The sequence below is a fragment of the Nuphar pumila genome, chromosome 12, assembly GCF_984573655.1.
Source record: "Nuphar pumila chromosome 12, dmNupPumi1.hap1.1, whole genome shotgun sequence".
Classification (NCBI taxonomy): Eukaryota; Viridiplantae; Streptophyta; class Magnoliopsida; order Nymphaeales; family Nymphaeaceae; genus Nuphar; species Nuphar pumila.
The window spans coordinates 17,979,361-18,001,004 of NC_143260.1; the positions used below are offsets into that span (position 1 = coordinate 17,979,361).

The 21,644-nt window shown below is 35.4% G+C and overlaps 1 protein-coding gene across 1 annotated transcript in view; it reads left to right on the top strand.

The window, feature by feature from the left end:
* Positions 1–9,758, top strand: part of EMB2737 (embryo defective 2737) — an 88,685-nt gene extending 78,927 nt beyond the window's left edge. The window contains exons 7-12 of the mRNA XM_089983042.1: positions 7,064–7,186; positions 7,468–7,539; positions 8,245–8,382; positions 8,836–8,991; positions 9,139–9,234; positions 9,627–9,758. Coding sequence (XP_089839168.1) covers positions 7,064–7,186; positions 7,468–7,539; positions 8,245–8,382; positions 8,836–8,991; positions 9,139–9,234; positions 9,627–9,662 — 621 coding nt within the window. The 3' untranslated portion in view covers positions 9,663–9,758. The remainder of the gene's footprint in view (positions 1–7,063; positions 7,187–7,467; positions 7,540–8,244; positions 8,383–8,835; positions 8,992–9,138; positions 9,235–9,626) is intronic.
* Positions 9,759–21,644: the final 11,886 nt, after the last annotated feature.

Consider the following 21,644-nt stretch of genomic DNA (forward strand, 5'->3'; position numbering starts at 1 on the left):
TTACAACCTTGCTCCCAATAGCTAGTTTGGTCAAAAGACCAAAATACCCATTAAAAATAAAAAATAAAAAGTTTACAAATAATGCCTAAATACATTCTAAAAAATATATTTATATTTATATATATAATTATGAAATACATATATATATATATACACACACTTGTACATATGACTCTTAGTAGGATTGCCACTATGTTCATAAAGAGTTTCTCAGAGGCACTATTGAACTTCTCTATGTGACATCCGAATACCAAATTGCAGATTTCTTCACCAAAGCATTACTGACTTCTTGTTTTTCCTTAGCAAACTTTCAATGATTTCACCGTCAGTTTGAGGGGTTGTTTTATATATATATATATATATATATATATATATATATGTGTGTGTGTGTGTGTGTGTTCTACATATGTTTGGTATGTATATATACGAAATATTGTAGATTATATCTTAGGAAATTGTGATTTTTTGTTTCTTTTATTTTTTCTTTTGTATTTTACCCCTTTTACAAGGGGCATTTTAGTCTTTTGTGGACTAACCATTGGGCTGGGTCTAATGGTTAGCCAGTTAGCCGTTAGACTAGGCTAACGGCTCGCCGTTGGGACTAGCCCAACGCCTAGTCCTCTCCCATTCCTTGTATAAATACGGGGTTAAAACCCCTTGTTGTGACATGCTTCTCTTGAGCATTTCATGGTTAGTAAAATAATATTTTTATAGTGTATTAAGCCCATTAGTGGCTTGTGTGTATGTGTGTGTGTTGTTGAGTGCTTGTTCTAGCCCTTAGTGGCTTATGTGCACTTCCCTTCAAGGTTGTAAGTAGCGTATTGTAACCCGTATCGGTCTGGCACAAAGTAAGATGCATATCGCATGGTATGGTAAAAAATCACAAATCTCACTAAAAAATTCTTTAAAAATCTAAAAAAACAAAAAAAAATATAGAATACAAGAACACTATATTTATATAATAAGATTAACTAAACATGAATATGTTATTAAACATTTAACAACAGATTTGGTTGTGTAGCCACGAATCTAATCACCATAAATATAATCGGTTAAGACAAAATAATTATACATTCAAAAGCCAAAAAGTTTTCATAACTTATTACATAAGTTAAAGTTATATTTTTTAGTTACAGAATGCCATGTTAAGGGAAAATGCATACAAACTAGAGTTTTAGAAACATATGCCTATATATAAAAGTCATCTTCAGTATCAAATTTCCGAAACATGTCTATATATAAAAGTCATTTTCAGTATCAAACTTCAGCTCAGTGATTTCCGTCGTTTATTGCAGCATTCAATGGCTTGAGATCATGATGGGTCATCTTCATCTTCTGAATCAAGGATCACCTCTAACAATTTCTCTCCCACAATTGTTGCACGTACTCGTGCATTTCTTTTATCATCTTCTATAAGACTAATTAGAAGCTCAACCCGAATATCAATAAGAATGTGATGTGTACATAATTTTACGGTGGAGTTGCTATGCCCCACAACATGATATTTAAATCTATACAATTCTTCATGCATTACAAAACCACAAAAGTTACACTTCACTATTCTTTTCAAACACATCTTCAAGTTAACTGGTGTACAATATTTCAATGCAGGATCCTTTGAGAGGTATCATCCTCCATGACCTCCACCCTCTATCGACTTCCTAGAGCATGAATTACTAAATCTAATCATTACAAAGATGTAAAACAATGCTCAATAACACACTTATGGATAAATTTTGAGTTCTAAGGAAACAAAAAATGTGATTAAGGGTAAAAAACTAAAAGTAAAGTAGTATCTTCTAGAAACATCAAAAAAGAAATGATCTTACCTTCCTTCAACTTCAATCATATACAAATGAAACAAAGAACGAAGATTTTTTTACCTTATCTCACTTCCTTGAGTGAAAATTGGGTGAAAATGTACTCTTATGCTAGTAAACTACGAAGACCTCTTCCTTGCACAAAAATCAGACCCCAAAATGCTCTCAAGTTTGCTGTGGTTTGTGGGTTTCCCTCTAATGGCATCTATACAAATAGAGAAATCGGTCCTAGGAAGGTCTTTAAAACCCAAAGTAAAAAAAAAAGTTTTGGCCCTTTTAAAGTACGCTTGAAGTGTATCATATGATACACTCTTGTATCGTACGATACAGTATGGTACGATACAAGGGTGTATCGTACGATACACCTGATACGAATATGATACACACTCGTATCGTGATACGAGTATGTATTGTGTCGTTAGAATAAATAGTAACAATATGTATTGTACTGTATTGTACGATACGGTATGATACTCACAACATTGCTTCCCTTAGTGGATTTGTGTGTGCACTTCTTTTCCTACTTTCAATACACCTAGTGACATACCTATAGGCGTTGGAAGGACTTGATGGTAATTCTTTGTACATTGGACACTTCTATACAAAGTAGTCATGTAGCAATTCAAACAAGGCCTCTTGTCTCACTAAGTACTTAGAGCATGTTTTCTTACCTCAGAAAGTGGCAACTTTCTCAGGTAGTTGTGAAAGCTCAGCACCCAGTTGCCACTTTCTCAGGTTAATGCAAACTTGAGACTCAAAATCTCATGATTCTGAATCTCACTGCCTGACCCTGAGGCTCATTTTCTCATGGAATCAAACTGTCAATTAGGGTGTTGAATATCTGATCCGAATCCATCTTATTTGCATATATCCTTAAGACAAGGTCCAAATGTGCATTCCAATCAGATGCAAATTTGTTTATTTGGATTATTTTTGGAATTTGCTCAGATTCAAATCAGTATTTTAGGTCAGATCTAATTCAGACTTGGATCAAAAGTCAACCCAATTGCATTTTGTTTTCAGATAAAGAGCTTGTTTTTAAGTTTTTTTTACAGTTATCCAGTATTAGTATTTGGGATCTTGATTCAACCCTACCACCTTGATTATGATTCTCATCCAGACTTGGATTCTGATCTGCTGCTGATACTTCAGATTCAGATGCAGATCTGGCATGATCCAGTCTGTATCCCATCTGTTTTGTGCCCCTACTCTTACTGTTTATAGGCTGTGTTGGAGCTCACCAGAAAATTGGTTTGGGTGAGCTCCATTCTTAATACAGGTTTTTTGTACTAAAAAGAATAATATATATATATATATATATATATATATATATATATATATATATATAGAGAGAGAGAGAGAGAGAGAGAGAGAGAGATTTTGTGTCAACCCATGATCCAAGTACCATTGAGATGAGAAAATGATCCTTTTGTTGTTTTGCATACAAAAGAATGTGAATCACATGCCTGTGATTTAGCTTCATTGATGGGCTGAGCAAACATGTGAAATTTGTCGGTTCATTTTCTCAAGGGCACAACTTCCTCGTGAATCAGATTCTCGCTTTGCAAACACACCCTTAAGCAACTGTTACAGTGATGGGATGAACCAACACTTATCTGTCCCACACCATCACAGTGATGTGTTACCTCTTTGTGGTGCTATGGTCGGTGCTTCCACGTGCATGTGTATTATATAATATACACAAATGATATATTTCTATAAATGTTTCATATTTTCACTAAATTTCAGTGAAACCATGCAAACAAAACAGCATTAACTAATCCTAAAACTTTCTCAGGTTTTGCTCTTTCCATGCGAGACACCAGCAGAAACAGCTAGGACCTTCTCCATTTCTTCATGTTACTTCTGGTCCCAGGTGCCAATCCTTCTTGTGCAAGAAATCCCCAAGAAATTTATTTCTCAATCTGCTCAAGTTAGCAACTTAGGAGATCCAGCTTCCTATCCATTAGAAATTAGGTGGTGGGCACACAGCCTAGCACCCATGCTAAGTTTTAGCCTTGGGTTCAGGCCTTCACTACAAATAGCCTTCTTGGGAAAGGGTTTCACCATGGGTTCGAGTTGAGTTAAACGACACGATTGTACTGTGACCTCACCCAAAAATGAAGACTGCTTGGATAGATCATCCTCATTTATCTTTTGGATTCTGGACGGCAATGCAATTCATGAGCCCCGGCCATTCTGTTATTTACCGTCCATGAGATTCCTCCTATGATTACATGCCATACACCTTGTCCAACCAACATTTATGCACCTCACAAACATAATAGTAATTGATATTTTAATCTTGATATCTTGGATTTTTTTTTTCATTGTAAAGAAACGTTTGAACATTACATAAATTAAAGAAGCAATATTTCTCTCTCTCTCTCTCTCTCTCTCTCTCTCTCTCTCTCTTACACACAGTATATAATATATATATATATATATATATTGCAAATTAGATATGAGGGAAAATAATCATTTGTTGGTTCCAAGTGTGTGATTTATGAGATTTTCCCATTGAATTTGGGGCAATGCAGATATACTCAAATTTTTGTTCCTAGTATGCACGAGCAAGGTATTCGACGCCGAGATTCCATCACCAATATATCCGAACTTTAGTTCTTGGTATGGGTACAGGCACGTGGATCCACAGATCCAAAATGATGGGATCTGATTGGGTTTTGAAAAATCTACACACAAGAGAGGGCTCTACAAATAAATTCCTATGAAAAGTGAATCCACAAAAAGGAAGCAAACATGGTGCAAACAAGGTCTCACCCAAGCTGAATTTCCTAACTTGTTGTAGGTTCCAATTTTTCTAAAAAACTACGTGCCAAGAAATTATCCAACAAGGGTTTTCTAAATTCTTAGCAAAATTATTAAAATTATGTTAAATAGGAAGCACCCAAATGCAACTAGCCTAGGATTTCTAACCTAAGACAAACACCAAAATAGCTTAGAAACCTGAGTTTTTCAAGCTAATGTTTACCTGGGAGCTATGTCACCTGGGTAAGGGTATAGGTGCGGGTATGGGTACAGAGGGTACGACATGGCAATTCCAAAAAATGTGGGTAGGGGGACACGACTATATAGATATTAAATATCACATAAATACAAAATAAACTCAAAATAAACCGAATATAATCTAAATATATATACTATATCTAAAATATATATTATATACTGAAAATATAAAGTTATAAACTGAAAATACAATTATGAATTACAAATTGAATACAAACTTGTATGTATAGAAGGTAAAATGGCGTGTCCAGGTGTTGACGTGTGTTGACACGGGTAGAAGGGGCAAAATGGAGTGTCCGTGTGTCATAGCCTGGGAGTGTGCTATAGTGTGAATATATTATATACTGAAAATATAAAGTTGTAAACTGAAAATATAATTATAAATTACAAATTGAATACAAACTTGTATCTATAGAAGGTAAAATGGCGTGCCCAGGTGTTGACATGTGTTGACACAGATACAGAGGGCAAAATGGAGTGTCCATGTGACATAGCCTGGGAGGGTGCTAAAGTGTGAATTGTGTTTCTGATTTGCTGAAGAAACAATGGAGAGCTGTGCATTACCCAAGAAAAGAATTTGGTGATTATTGCTCATGGAAGGTGATCAAGATTGCACTTTGTTCCAATCTAAGCCACATGGATATGGCTGTTTTTGTGAAGGATTTCAGTTTGACTAGTATAAAAGCTGATACACGGTGGGAGTTAAATTTAAGTATCCTTTTGACATAGGTTCCCATGTTTGGAACACTGCATGTGTATGTCTATGATGAAGCTTTGCATGTGAATTTGACCTCATCTAGGTCCAACATGTCATATTAATTTGGGTCCTTTGACCTGACCAATTGAGGGCCTTAGTTTGATGGGCTCCATGACTAGCCTGTGTTATCTGTCCTTTATGTGCATATCAAACAAAAGAAAAATATTGACCATTGTATAGTCATTTTTGGGGAATACCATATGGAGGATGTTGATAACATGATACTAATAGTAAGGTGAATGCTGATGGAAGTAGGAGATCTATTATGGAGGGAATGTTGCCTATGGCATTGTTATGTCTGTTTTAAACTTGCTACCAGGAACAGTTAGGTAGTGAAAATGTTGACTATGAGAATATGTTCACTAATGTTCTAATGAGGTGTCACCTACTGTGGAGAACTGTTCTAATTTTAACAAAGTCGTCAATGATATTTATGTATGATGAATGCACTTCATCCCTATCTTTGAAGCAATAAAAAGAAAAATCTGTAGATTGTAAAAGATAGTTCATAGATAGTAAAATTTGCATGTTAGTAGCATGCATATTGTAGCCTTTTATAGATTCCGAGATTGATGTTTCTTTTCTTTTAGAAGTGAGCAAAACACTATTAGTTATACTTTTGGTTTTAATTTAGATGAGCTAACCAATAGTCTCACAAGTGATAATCCCCAAAAAACAACAGTAAACTAGTTGTATGCAACCAAGCAGCATTATACTTGAAAATGAGTGTTATGGTCATGATTTCCTAGTAAGATTTCTTTGTCAACAAACCAATGCAATAGTGGAAAGACAAAAAATGTACACAAAGGAAAAGTTAAATATTTGTCTCATCTGTTTTCGTTAAAAATATATTCTTGTTTACGGAGTAGTGAATGATGAGCAATTTTGTGCTGTTTTATTGATTGTTCTTGATACTCCACTCCCCAAGTCCTAAAGGAAATTATCCTTGTGGTATGTTTTCACTTTTTTTTTGTTTTTTTTTTATTTTATTTTATTTTTATCACTATGAGCATTTGTGTCATGAGTTTATGCAAATACTTGCACTATTGAATGATATTGCTGTATCAATGGATTTATGTATATGTGGTGTGCATGCATGTGTGTGTTTTATAATCTCTAAGATGAATGAGGGCCCACGTTGTATTCTATATCAAAAATGTAAATTTGTTCATTATGATTTATCCTATTGTTTACTTTTTATAATTTCTCATATTTTTCTCTCAGTTCTTTCAATTTATTCATTTGTGACACACAAAGAAAGAATTTGGGATCTATGCTCCATTATTTTATACCTTATCCTTTAAATGCACAAATATACACTGAGCATCCAATCAGTTATTTGCACACATATTGATGTCCAGGTGGATGCGACATGCTTCTCTAACACTATTCTCCGAGCCTTTTTTTTACCTAAGGTCACTGCAATTGTAATTTGAGTTATTATTTGTTTGTGCCCCAGCATATCATCAATAGTATGAGAAATCCCAAGTTTGCCGAATTCTGGCTGATCTCCATGCCTGAGATTCTAGGAGGGTTCACATATGATGATGATGTGAAGAAAAAGATATGGTGGGAATACAAGGTTAGCACAAAATTTTCCTTATAAAATATTCTATTTGTATGCTTGCATTACATTTTTGAACAAATAACTTAGTCTCTTATAGGTGCAGATTGCAGTTTTCAGAAAAAACAAGTTGAAATTGTGTTCTTTATTTTAACTTTTCACAAAAACATGGACACATATAGGTCACCTGATTTTGTTTCCTTTAGTGATGAGTCTATGTGGCTTTCATGCTTTCTATGTGCAAAATACTATGATTTTTTCTGTATTTACCATTTTCTCATGGCTGCTTACTGTTTCAGGAGTCTATGCGTTATGATGAACTTCGAGATATTGTAGCTGTGAGAAAACCTGGTTGGGAGTATGTTCAAGATGTAAGAGTTGGAAATACCTTTTCACCATTATTATACATGACAGAGATTCTTCACTATCATTTATATATGCATCTATTTGGTTTTATAATTCAAGTTAATGGTCCATTAGTTTCACCATTCTTTGGTAATTATAATGTTTGCAGTTTTCCATATGAGAACCATTTTACAATTCTAGATATTTGCGCAAACTGCCAAATCAAACTGCATTACTTTCTAGAGCATAATTTTTAGCAATAACATATTAGGTGCCTAATTTGTACTTTGAAAATGACTTTTGTATTTGTAGCAGTAAAATTGATTAGAAAGGAGCCAATTCCACAAAATGCTAATAGCAAAATGCATGTACTTCCTAGTTCTAGAGCACAAGTTTTAGGCATTACATAAGTAGCCACCTAATTAGCACTTATAAGTTGACTTTATATTGGTAGGAGTAAAATTGATCATAAGGTGGAGGCAGGATGCTCATGTTGCCAGAACTGGTAACTGCCTGGCAATATGATGGTTCAAAGTTTTTCACCAAATTGAAATCAAACATGAAATGTTAGTATCCTATTGGATCTTTTTTGATTGGTGATTTTATGCAATTTTTTCCCCAAACACAGCAAGCTTATAAATTTTTGGTTTATGTTGCCAGTAACAGTTCTTTAGGAAGGCCACTCAAGTCCTTTGCTTGATTAGTTCTAATCTTTCATCATTTTTTGTCAGGCTCTTATCTCTATAGATCCAGCACGTGCTAAGGATGATCCTGTTGTTGTGAAAAACATCCCTTATTACAAGGCAAAGAAGGCTCTGGAAGTTGAAGTCATGAAGCTAGATGTTCCACCACGACCGCATAACTGGGGTGTAAGCTCATATTCACATTCTCCTTAGGAATGTTTTACCCTCAATTTCTAAAATATGATGTAAATGTTTGGGAGTTCAGAATTAGAGATTATATTGTTCACTATGTTCTCACTATCATATAAGGAGATTGAGAATTAGTTGATGGTATATTTTCCAGCCCCAACTTAATCCAGAATTTCTGATTCATTTTCATTGACTCTCTTAAGTTATCATTGGCAATTCCTGTTTATCTATTCATAAACCTAAAATTTACTTGAGGCTTCGTCTGCAACTAATGCAACGTTTCAGAATGACGACCACCCAGATTGTTTCATGTTGTTACTGCCATCACATTATGTTCATTGTCAGTTTAACCATTATTGTTGGATCTCTCTCTCTCTCTCTCTCTCTCTCACACACACACACACACATATCATGCTCTGGATAACGCAATTTGTTGTACAATTGTTACAGGACCTGAAACTTCCTTTGACTGAAGCTTCTTGGACTGAGGAAGATCTCAAAGATCCCAAAAAACTTCTTGAAATGACTACTCTTCTCAATGCACAGAGAGAAATGGCGGATCAAATCTTAGACATGCAGTGGGAAACAAAATGGCGGAAGAACAAGGTATGTAACATCCTGTATCCTCTGGTAACTTTTTTTCTGTAAGAATCTAGTTTTGTTTAATAGATCTGAAGCTGTGCAAATTAGATCTTTATAGAGGAGACCTCAATTAAATACAATCTACATATTACCAATTCCCTTCTACTTCAGTTGAATGAGCTTTTGGAAGAAAAAGTTCGACCATACATAGAGCAAGCAGAAGGCGTTCTGCCAAAGCCGATAATTGTCAACTCTCAAGATCAAAAGGTTCTCTCTCTCTCTCTCTCTCTCTCTCTCTCTCTCTCTCTCTCTCTCTCTCTCTCTCTCTCTCTCTCGTGCGCGCACGCATGTGCATGCATGCACACGCATATACATCCACTTTTTCACAATATTACTCTGAAAAAAAGTAATGGTACAAGGGCATGGGGTATAGCAGTAGAAATTAGACGGGACACATGCGTGAGGCACTATTCAGCATGACTTAACAGACTTAGATATAGGTCACATGTAACTCAAACAAATCAATCAAAACTGAGGATGCGTTTTATGTGTCAGAGGGGGTTGTTTGGAGCAGATTGTGTTCAGCTTCCATATGCATATTTTGCATTTGTTGATGGTTCAATCCAGCTGTTGAGTGATATCATCTTGTTTTGATGCAGAGGGAGAAGAGGCGGAAAAGGTGGTGGCTATTTTGAAGTGAGCTTGATATGTGCCTATTTTGTTGCTAGTTGAGAGAATTGCTGCAAAAGTTGAATTATTGGCATTATAGTAAATATTCGTATATTGTGCAATCTCTCTCTCTCTCTCTCCATGCTAAATTCTTTAGATGTCTCCGGTATTCACAAAAGGTTCACGTCAGTATGTGACGCCCACAAAAATGGTTTTGGTTGTTATTAGGGGTGTCCAGGCCAGCCAGGCTTGATTAGGGTCTGATAAGGGCCCAACAGGCCTGACTGATATCCTAGCTTGAGCCCGGCCTGACCCAATCATATTTGGGCTCGAGTGGGGATTGGACTGGCCCTTTAGGCCTGACCTAGTAAATGGGCAGGGTCCGTTGGGCCTTGTGTATTTTATAGGGCCCAGCCCATTTCTGACCTGATTATTTAACCTGATCACACCAGCTTCAAGTTTAATTGGGCCAGTGGCCACCCCCATTGATTCTTTGGACCATGACCGTACGTATGGGTAATTTGATGCCTTTTCTGAAATACCTTACAAATTTTGATATTTTTTTTCATATCCAAAACCGAAAATGGTCAGCTTTGGAATGTCCTTTTTAGTTTTTGCATGTGCGAAACTCATGAAGTTTGTGCGAGATGTTGCTTCGTTCGTTGGGTGTTGCATACTCAAAATGTGGTTCACATGTTTTTTTTAGGACTTAACGAAGTTCGGGCAATAATATTTGTGAAGATCCTTTCTAACTCGAACTTTGAAACTTCGTAAAATACTAGACTAAGTGTGCATATATGTATATATAATGTACATAAAAATATGGTGTGAACATTATGTTAAACTCAAACCTAAAACTTCGAAGTGTGCATATATCTCAGAAGTTTTCATGAAAATAGGTGTGAACATCCAGTAACCTTGTAAATATTTGCCTTAGTGTACATATATATAAGAAATTTGCATAAAAATGTGTGAACATCTTTAAAAAACCTCTAAACTTTGCCAATATCCGACTAAGTTTGCATAAAAATAGGTGCAAGCATCTTGTTAAACTAAACCTCGATAAATGCATGAATAAGTGCACTTATACTTCACAAAGTTTTCCTATACCTCATGAAGTTTGCACTCCTTAACAATTGGGTATAAACATTGTTTCTTTGCACTTTGGGGTATTTTTTGCTCGCTTTTAAGGTTCTTTGTGGTCTTCAACTAGTGGTCTTCAATAGTTTTTTGTCGGTCACTTTTTTGGCAACTATTTCAGCGACACTTTATCCTTGAGTATTTTGGAATAATTGATAGCAATTTTTTTTATTAAAGCCGAACCAAGTACATTTTTAAAACATGTTTTTCATTTGTTAACGATTTGTATGCCTCTATCCTTCAATTTGATTGTTTATATGATGTATATATTATATGATAAAGAACAATGATTTATGTTAGTTTACTCTGCACAACCATTTAATATGGGTTAAGGTGTTATTGTGGGTAGTTGGTTTTCAGAATGATTGTTGTAGGTAGTTATGTTAATTGAATATATAAAATGTATATGGATGGTCTTTTCATATATACTATTTTCATTAGATGAATGATATATTGTGTGGTTGGTATAGGTAGTTAATGATAGACTCTTAAATGGTTATAGTACATTACATAATACTGATCAACCTACTTGGAGATTTATAATAGTCTCAAAAAATAGTAGTTATAAAGAATTTATAGCTTTGATGGCTCATAAAAATGAATATGTGAAAGTGTCAATGATCCTCTAATATATATATTTTTTTTAACCTAGATGACCAACATTTATGAATGGATGTGTTAGACGATGATGATGTGAAATCAATGTTATTTCATGATGATGTTTACTTAGTTGCTCACAAAGCTAAAGAAGAAGTGAAGATTGTGCACCTATATGAAGCACCATCTATCGAGCTTAGTCCTTCGGCGATTATCCAACTATCCCAAAGAGTGATCTATATTGACGTCCCAAACATTTAGCTTAGGCAAGTGAAGGGCATGCATTTGCTCGAATTGATTAGGGATATAGATGTTCGATGTGAATTCAATAAAGAACAAATAATCGATATTGTACATAAGTAAAAGATGATTGCATATTGCAGATGATGTAAAATTACTTGAGAAAAGATGATTGCAGATAATGTAGAATCACTTGGGCAAACTAATTCTAGTGATCTTCATCATAGTTATTTGAATTACATCCAACCTTCCCGGTCAGATGACAAAGCTAGGTACAAGTTATTGGACTTTATAATTTATACTTGTAAATTAGGATAAATATGAAATTTTTATAATTAATATTGGATGTTGGAAATCAAGAATGTTGAATGCATAGAAGCAATAAAAGCGCTAGAAACAATAAATTTTGATTTAGTTTGTGCAATCAAACAATCAATTAGTGGTAGTAGCTATCACATCAATGATAGAGAATTAGATGATATCGATGATAATGATTATACCATGTCAATGGGAGAGGAGGAAGACAATTATGACATGAGATAAATGACATTTGAGAAGTCGAACCTTTGGTATGTTGTATAATCTATATGATCACTTGTTGGGCAGTATAACTATTTTATGTTATTACACTAATGAGACGTGAACTCCGCCTGTGTATAACTGTTTAGTTATACACTGCCGGTCCCAAGCCCGGATAAAGGAGGAGGGTTGCGGTAGGCCTGTGACAGCCAGCATAAAAACTGTGTCATACCCTATGAAAATGAACCAATATGAGAATTTCGTTGGGGCGTTCCCTACTAAGCGACGCGTTGTACTCTCTAGGCCCGGAGGCAGTGATATATGGGCAAGGGTTGCTAGGTCGTTGCCCAGAAGCGACGCGTCACACCGGCGCCCGGGTGTGGTGTCAAATAGGCAAGGGTTCCCTCACTTTGTTGGACGGGTGGGGGTAAAGAAGTTAGTCCAAGACCATAAAATTAGGTTAGCCACTTGGAACATAGGCTCTTTAACTGGTAAGTTGGTAGAGTTAGTAGATGTTATGTGTAGGAGAAAGATTGATATTTTATGTCTTCAAGAGACCAAATGGGTAGGTGAGAAAGCAAAAGTGATAGAACCTTGGGGATATAAGATTTGGTATACAGGAATAAATAGGAATAGGAATGAAGTAGGGATTGTTATGAGTCGTCAGTTTATAGATAATGTAGTTGAGGTCCGTAGGAAGGGTGATAGAATTTTACTTATTAAATTAGTATTAGGTACAAATATTATTAATATTATTAGTGTTTATGCACCTCAAGTAGGTTTAGATGATTCCATTAAGCATCAATTTTGGGAAGATTTAGATGGAGTAGTACAAAGGATATCTTATGGAGAAAAGCTTTTCATCGGTGGTGACCTTAATGGACATGTAGGCATTAGTAGGGATGGATTTGAGAGTATCCATGGAGGCTATGGTATAGGAGAAAGAAATGAAAGTGGAGAAAGGATTTTAGATTTTTGTTTGTCCTATGATATGATCTTAGCAAACACTTGGTTTAGGAAGAGGGAGTCTCACCTAGTAACATTTAAAAGTGGGGTTAATACGAGTCAGATAGATTTTTTCCTACTTAGAAAGAGAGATAGCGGTTGTTGCATCGATTGTAAGGTCATACCGGGAGAAAGTGTAGCTACACAACATAGAGTCTTAATTTTAGATCTTAGAATTAGACAATGCCGCAAAAGGGATAGACATAGGAAAGATCCTAGAATTAAGTGGTGGGCACTGAAAGGAGCTAAACAAGGAATGTTTGTAGAGCAGGTAGTTAAGGAAGTTGATTGGTGTCTCGAGGAGGATTCAGAATCAATGTGGAATAAGATAGCGGGTGGCATGAGAAAAGTGGCTAAGGAGGTATTGGGTGAGTCTAAAGGCGGTGCACCACTAGGTAAGGATACATCATGGTGGAACGAGGATGTCAAATTAGCTATTAAGGTTAAAAGAGAGTGTTATAGAAATCTAAGTAAGAGTCGTGATAATGAGAATTTGGAGAAATATATGATAGCAAAGAAGGAAGCTAAAAAAGTAATTCGAAACGCGAGGGCTAAGGTATATAAGGAGGTTTATGACAAGTTGGATACCAAAGAAGGCGAGAAGGATATTTATAGGCTTGCAAAGATGAGAGATAGGAAATCAAGGGATTTGGGTATGGTTAGATGTATCAAAGATGAAACCCAAAGGGTTTTAGTCAAAGATGAGGAGATTAAGGAGAGATGAAAAAATTATTTTGATAAGCTATTTAATGATAGTCATGCTCAAGATCTTGGAGACTTCTCCATTCTTTTTCATGAGATAAATCGTGACTTCATGCGCAAGATTCAAAAGAAAGAAATTGCTGAGGCTTTGAAGAAAATGAAATCAAGAAGGGCAGTTGGCCCAGATGGTATACCTATCGAGGCTTGGAAATGCTTGGGAGAGAAAGGTTTAGAATGGTTGACAAATCTTTTTAACTTGATTTGGCGAACAAATAAGATGCCTAATGAGTGGAGGAAAAGTACTTTGGTGCCTTTATATAAGAATAAGGGTGATATACAAGATTGCACAAACTATCGTGGTATAAAACTCATGAGTCATACTATGAAACTTTGGGAGAGGGTGATTGAGTCTAGGTTGAGGAAGGTTGTCATGATATCGGAGAATTAATTTGGTTTTATGCCTGGAAGATCAACTATGGAAGCTATACATCTTCTTAGACAACTTATTGAAAGATATAGAGAGAGGAACAAAGATTTGCATATGGTTTTTATTGATTTAGAGAAGGCATACGATAGAGTACCTAGGGACGTTCTCTGGTGGACAATGATGAAGAAAGGTGTTTCTCTCAAGTACATTAGTATAATTAAAGATATGTATGAAGGAGTAGTAACCAATGTCCGCACTTGTGGAGGGGTGACAACCAATTTTCCGATAACGGTTGGGTTACATCAAGGATCTGCTTTAAGCCCTTTTCTATTTGCGATAGTGATGGATGAGTTTATGAGATCAATTCAAGAAAATGTACCGTAGTGTATGTTGTTTGTTGATGATATTGTTTTGATTGATGAGTCTAGAGCTGGGGTTAATGCTAAGTTAGAATTATGGAGACAGACATTGGAAGCTAGAGGTTTTAAGTTGAGTAAGAGTAAGACTGAATATATGGAATGTCGGTTTAGTAAGCAACGAAGTAGTGATGGGAGTGTAGTGAAGCTTGGTTAGCAAGAAATACCGGTGAATGATTATTTCAAATATTTGGGATCCATCATTCAAAAGTATGGAGAAATTGATGGAGATGTAAATCATAGGATAAAGGTTGGGTGGATGAAATGGAAAAGTGCTACTGGAGTGTTGTGCGATCGTAGAATGCCATTGCGGTTGAAGGGAAAGTTTTATAGGACGACTATTAGGCCCGCTTTACTATATGGTACGGAATGTTGGGCTGCCAAGAGACATCATATTCAAAAAATGAGTGTAGCTGAGATGCAGATGCTTAGATGGATGTGTGAAAATACAATAAAAGATAAGATTCAGAACGAAGAGATACGTAAGAAGGTAGGTGTTGCACCCATTGAAAATAAGATGCGAGAGAATCGTTTATGGTGGTTTGGGCATATTCGGCGAAGGCCTAATGATGCTCCAGTTAGAAGGTTGGAGAAATGGGAAAATATATTAGTTAAAAGAGGTCGGGGTAGGCCTAGGAAGACTTGGATGGAGATGATAGGAAAGGATATGAATGCTTTGAACCTCACCGAGGACATGGCATTGGATAGAAATGATTGGAGGAAAAGGATTCATGTGGAAGACCCAAAATGAATTTCTTTTTTGGTTCATATCGCTGACCCCAATTGTTTTGGGATGAAGGCGTAGTTTTTGTTGTACACTAATGAGATGTGGTTCGAATATGTTCTCATTTGATGAATTCTCCTATAATGAAGATTAATTGAAAATCATTGAAATAGAGACATCTCGTTTGTATGACGATTTGTATAATGAATAACTTAATGATTGTGAACTATTTCAGTGGCTAACAATAGACTCAAACAATTGAGAAATTACTTTTGGCAAAAGGTTTAATGATTTTCAGTACTATCACGAGTTTTTGAAAGATCATGTGATCAAGAATAAATATAAAGCAAATTTTTTAAAGAGCTACAATAATAAAGTCATTGTCGTATACATGAGAAAGAACCCGCAAATAATAGTTGATTGCCTCTGTAAGATCCACTACACAAAGGTGTGAGGAGCAGGATTCTTTCAAGTAAAGAAGTATCAAAGAGAGCATACATGTGGTGGATCATTGGGCAACCTTATAGTGAAAAAAGTATATTTCAAATGGATTTCAAATGTTATTCACAAATGCATGCATGATAATTTGAAAACTTCAAAAAAAATCATAAACGACATCAGTCACGAGGAAGGTGTGGATGTTACTTACAAAAGAGCATAGTATGGATGAAAATAAACTAAGGTGTTATATGGTTTATTCGAAGAGTCCTCCAGGATGCTTCTTGCATATTTAGATCATTTGATGAAGGCTAACCGAGGATCACTAAGGTACATTGAGACTGATCGAAAAGATTGATTTCACTACATGTTCTTATCCTTCTATCTAAACATCAAGGAGTTTTTGAAAGGGTGCTTTCCAGTTCTTATGGTTGATGGCACATTCCTAAAAGGAAGATATGCGAGTATATTATTATCGGCTCATAATATTGATCCTTATGGTGAGATGTTTTTAGTAGCATTTATTGTTGTTGATAAGAAGTTGAAGGATTCATGGGCGTAGTTATTGAAGTATCTAAAAGAACTCATACACTTTAATGAATATAATGAGGGAATACAACTTACATTTATCTCAGATAGGCATAAAGGTTTAAAGTATGTTGTGCCCTACACATGACCTACATGTCATGTTGGATATTGCATAAATTATTTAACATAGAACTTTTCTAAGAAATTTGGTTCACCACTCAGTGCACTTTGGTGGAGTGCAGCTTGAGTAGCCACGAGACGACAATGCAATAATTTTTTGCAAAAAAATTTGAGAGCAAGATAAAATCGCATACAATTATGTTGTCGTTAACAGTCACTTTCTAACGAAAAGATATGGGTGTTTAATGTCTAATATAGTTGAAAGTTTCAATTTGTAGATTCTCACCATATATGATAACCTCCTAGTTTCTCTTATTGAAAAGCTTTGTTTCATGGTGATGATTCTTTTTTAGAGAAGAAAGAATACCGAGCATCATATGATAGGCGTTGTGGTGCCAAAGGTAAAAGAAAAGCTAGAGAAACTCAAGAAAAAGATACAACTACGTGTGTAAGTAGTTCATTGCTACCGATGTCGGTACGAAGCCCATGACCAATCTCACGGTTACAGTGTTGATCTTTAGAAGCACTTGTGTTGTTGTGAAAAGTGACAAGTTAGCGGGATTTCATGCAAACATGTGATTGCATGCATTTTGTATGAGGGCGGGCTACCAGAGGATTACTACGACAAGTTCTTCACAGTTGAATTGTATCAAGATGCATATAATGCATATCCATTCATTTTAGTAGTGGATAATGTCCCACACATCGCTCTATCAACTCTTATACATGTTTATCCACCAAAAGTGGTTCGTAAAGTAGAGTGACCTAAGTTTAAGAGATGAAGAACAAAACACATGAATGTTGTGTCATACATGTGCAATGTATATGGTGAGGTTGACCACAATAGTCGGAAGCACGAATAACAGTATGTTAGAGTACGTATGCTTTGCAAAATGTAGGATTTGTTAAGAGTTGCTGAATGAATTACTTTTTTATATTTATATAATATTTCTTAGAGTACTCATACTTTGCAAAATATATGATTTGTTAAGAGTTGTTTAATAAATTGCTTATGTATATTTATCTAGTATTTTTTAATAAATTGCTCTAATGTCTTATGTCTTCTATATATATGTTAGGTACTATGTATAAACGTAAAAGAAAACATGGTAGAAAAAAAAAAACCTCCATCCCCATATCCAAGTAAGGAACCAATTATGTTGCCTTAGTATTGAGAACATGTGCAACAAAAGACTAAAGAGCAAAAAGAGTATGAATTTTATGAAAAAACTATATTGGCAAGTATTGTGAGTATTAGGTTTGCTCGCTTGTATAGTTCTTTTTTTACGTTTGTATTCAGACTCATTTAAATCTAACATGAATGCACCACATATTTTGACAATGTATCATCTATAAAGATTCATAGAAAGACTCCAAATGGCCCCCAACGAGGATATGAAAAGAGAAACAGAACTGCCAAGGACCCTTTACCTTACCCCGTATTTCTTTGAGTCTGAATTGTGAGGTTTCTGTAATTTTTCTACCAACTAATAAAAACTAACTGGTAAACATTATTTGTTCACAACAAATGCTCTCAAATAAAGGGCAACAAGATGGGAAAATTGCATGAATGGAGAGTAGCGAGTTGTTGTATTAATTTTTTAGAGCTGACAAGGTATTCGTTGGATAACTTTGCATACTTACAAAACTTAAAATTTCATATGCACAATGACCTTAAACTCGATTTGTGTTGCAACTCTTAATTCCGGTCAACTAGGGCAATTACCAATGGGTTCTTTGAGAAATGGACATGAATGAGAAGGTGTTCAAGCTGTACAATTTCATGAGATTCATAGATTTTGTGGATAAGAATATCATATTGTTAGTATGATAACAATACTTATTCAATAATGTACTTGCTTTTTTGCATTTGTTTGTTAACTACCCATTTTGTAAATACTTTTTAATTGATTTTTTTACAGGTAAATTTTTGTTGACGTGATTTGACTTCAACTGTTACAGTGATTGGTCAGTTAAGACTACGTAGGGCATTCCTCAATAGGAAAATGGGTAATTTTTTTGCATATGTTTGTTAACACAATTCGTACACACACACACATATATATATATATTCTTGATGACTTGGTATATGATTATTACAAGTATGATTGTGGTATATTTGTCCTCACGTACATGTAGTACTTGGATAAAAATAGAGATTTAAACTTTGTGTATGTACGTATTTATATGTCATATTCTTTTAGGAGGTATGATTGCTAATAACTCTTTTTTCAGAAACATGTCACAGATTATAGGAGGCGTATGATCAAATTTTATGAACACATGAAAAAGGACACAAATGATGCAAAGGTCATAAAAAAGGCAGAGGTTGAGGAGACATCATGTGATGCCCAAAAATTTGGGTGATTTTTTTTATAAAGATATGAAACCTTTCAAAATACAATGAAAGTCTTTTCAAATATTTCAAAAACAATCCCCAAACTCGAGCATGTCACAGATATAGAATTAAACTATTCAAGACATTTACAATATACATTCAAAAACTTATTTTATTTATTCATAAATAAAATTCAGAGTTACAAGCATAACCAAAATTATATAGATGTCCAATCTAGTCCATCCAAAAAATTGAAGTTCTTGTATTGCGATAATCCTTCGTTCATACACTTGGATATGAAAAATATAAAGAAACTGGAAGTGAGACACATCATGTCTCCATATAATTTTGAAGATCCTTACTAGGTTTTTAGAATGTCAAACACATACTTATGAAACCACAATAGGTTATGTATCTCCTTACGTAACCATGAATCATCTTACGATGATTCAAAATACATTACATATAATTTTATGTGTATGCCTTAACACACAAGTCACAGATATCTATATATGTAATTTACATAAACTCTGTATATTTTGTGTATATCAAGGCACACAATAGATGCATCCACTAGTAAGTGCATATCAAATAACTAATGTGTATGAGTAGCCTGCACTTATTCTTACGCACAATCAATCAAGTATACAATTATGCAATATATTTCATTTAGGCATGCATTCGTATAATTATTAAATTGAAGCATGCAATCATAATAATGTTCACATTGAATTCGATGTACGATCGTACTCACATTGAATTCAACATACATTTATGCATAAATAGAATTCAAATATGCAATCATGACTTATCTTATATATGATCATATTTTCCTTACCTTTTAATTATATTGCTTTTGCCTTATATACTATGCTTGCAACCATTTGACATTTGACCCTCATTTGTCAGAACTTCTAACAGTTAGGTTCACCAATTTTTTATTGGGTTGGTGCAATGTAGGTTCACATTTAACCCACTTGCTCGACCTCAATAGTACGAGTCAATGTCACTCCATCTTTCAAGTGTAACTATTAAGTGCAACTTTTCTTATCTTTCGAGAATTTTTTCTCAATACATGATATTTAATAAGTAAACACATAGATTTAGAGCAAAGTGGCAAGTGGGCTTGGTGACTCGGACCAAGTCTTGCAAGAACGACCATGTTTCTACCACGTTTGCCAAGTCCTGTCAGTCACATTGCGGAAAGGCCTTTGACCGAGAGAATCCACCAGTCAAACAAAAAAAAAAGGCTTGATTTGGCCGTGAACAACTCGGTTGAAATATGGCACGTTCCGAGTTTAAGTTGAATCGTCTCGGTTCAGCTAATGCTCGTGAGTCGTGACGCATGATGGAATCAGATTTTGACTCGAGTCGGAATTATACCGAGTCGTCAATCCGAAGCCTAGGCTTCGTACCGTGGGGCATTTTCGTCCAATTTTTTTAAATATCCTATTGTATATTTTTTATACTTACCATAAATGGCGGTGAAATTACGCATTTATTTATATGAGAAAACTCGAAATAAAGGAAAACCGTATTTTTCGTCTGACAAAAGGCCAAGACAATACGAGTTCATTTCTCGATACGTGTCAGGTGCACGTGCAAGTTGTGCGACCGTACATTTTTTCCCCTCGAGAAGAGAAATCAAAAACTCCTTTTTTTAACAACAACAAAAATCTCGTTCCATCCTCCCTTTAAATTTACGAAAATATCTTTTTACGTTAGGACTGAATGTGCAGAAAAATTACCAAAATGCCTCCGTGCTTCGATTAAAGTGAAGAATTTCCCATATGGATTGGTAACAGTCCGCGATCCTTACGGGACACAATCTGAGCCGCTCACTGTTCATGTTTGGTTTATAAAAACCAAATGGACGTAGCGAGCCTATTATGAACAATAGGCATAATTGTTAAAGTTATTCTCAATGGTAAATAAGTATATTTTTAAAGAAAAAAAAAAGAGGCAATTCATGTGGTCATTTGAGTAGTGTCTTAACAGATTACCCATCTATCTTAAATATTGGAAACTGGAGGCAGCTAAACATAAATGTGCGGAACGTTAGGTGCTTATATGTAAATAACCCATAAGATTTTATCTTTAAAGCTATTGCTTGCAAGTTAAATACTTTAACCATTTATTTTATATAATATTTTATCAAGTTACAAGCTTACGCGAGCGGAAGGGGGTGGCAATCGGGTCAGGTTGGCGGGTCGTGTCGTCGGGTCAGCATACCTCAACAGGAATCAGACCCGTTTATTAAACACTTCGGCTGTGGCAAACACGAACCCGACCCATTTATTAAACGGGTAACACCACACAATACGGTTAACCTGTTTAATAAATGGGTTAGTGGGTCAGGTTCAAGGTTTTACATTGAAAAGTTTACGGGTTGGCGGGTTAGCGGGTGGGTTGGTGGGTCGGATTCAGGTAAACGGGTTGACCCTCCCACCTAACCCGTTTATTAAACGGGTTGGCTGGTTTGCATACCCCTAACACGAACCTGACCCGTTTAATAAACAGGTTAGGCGGATCGACTTACGACACCAAACTCGAACCCGAACCCGGCTAAGAAGCGGGTTGGAGGGTCGTGTCAGAAATTGCCACCCCTGCTCATGGTCATGTCCCTCGAAAAGAAGCAAGTTTCGCACTAAGACGTCCTTTTGCTCCAAAAATTGGTAGGACCCACAATTTGGAAACAAAAAAATCAGAAAAAAAAAAACGTCTCCTAACAAGCCCCCACATTTTATATTATGTAACTTGGTTAAGTTTCACCCTATTCACCTAAAGTAAAAAGAACTTCGATTTCATGAACTG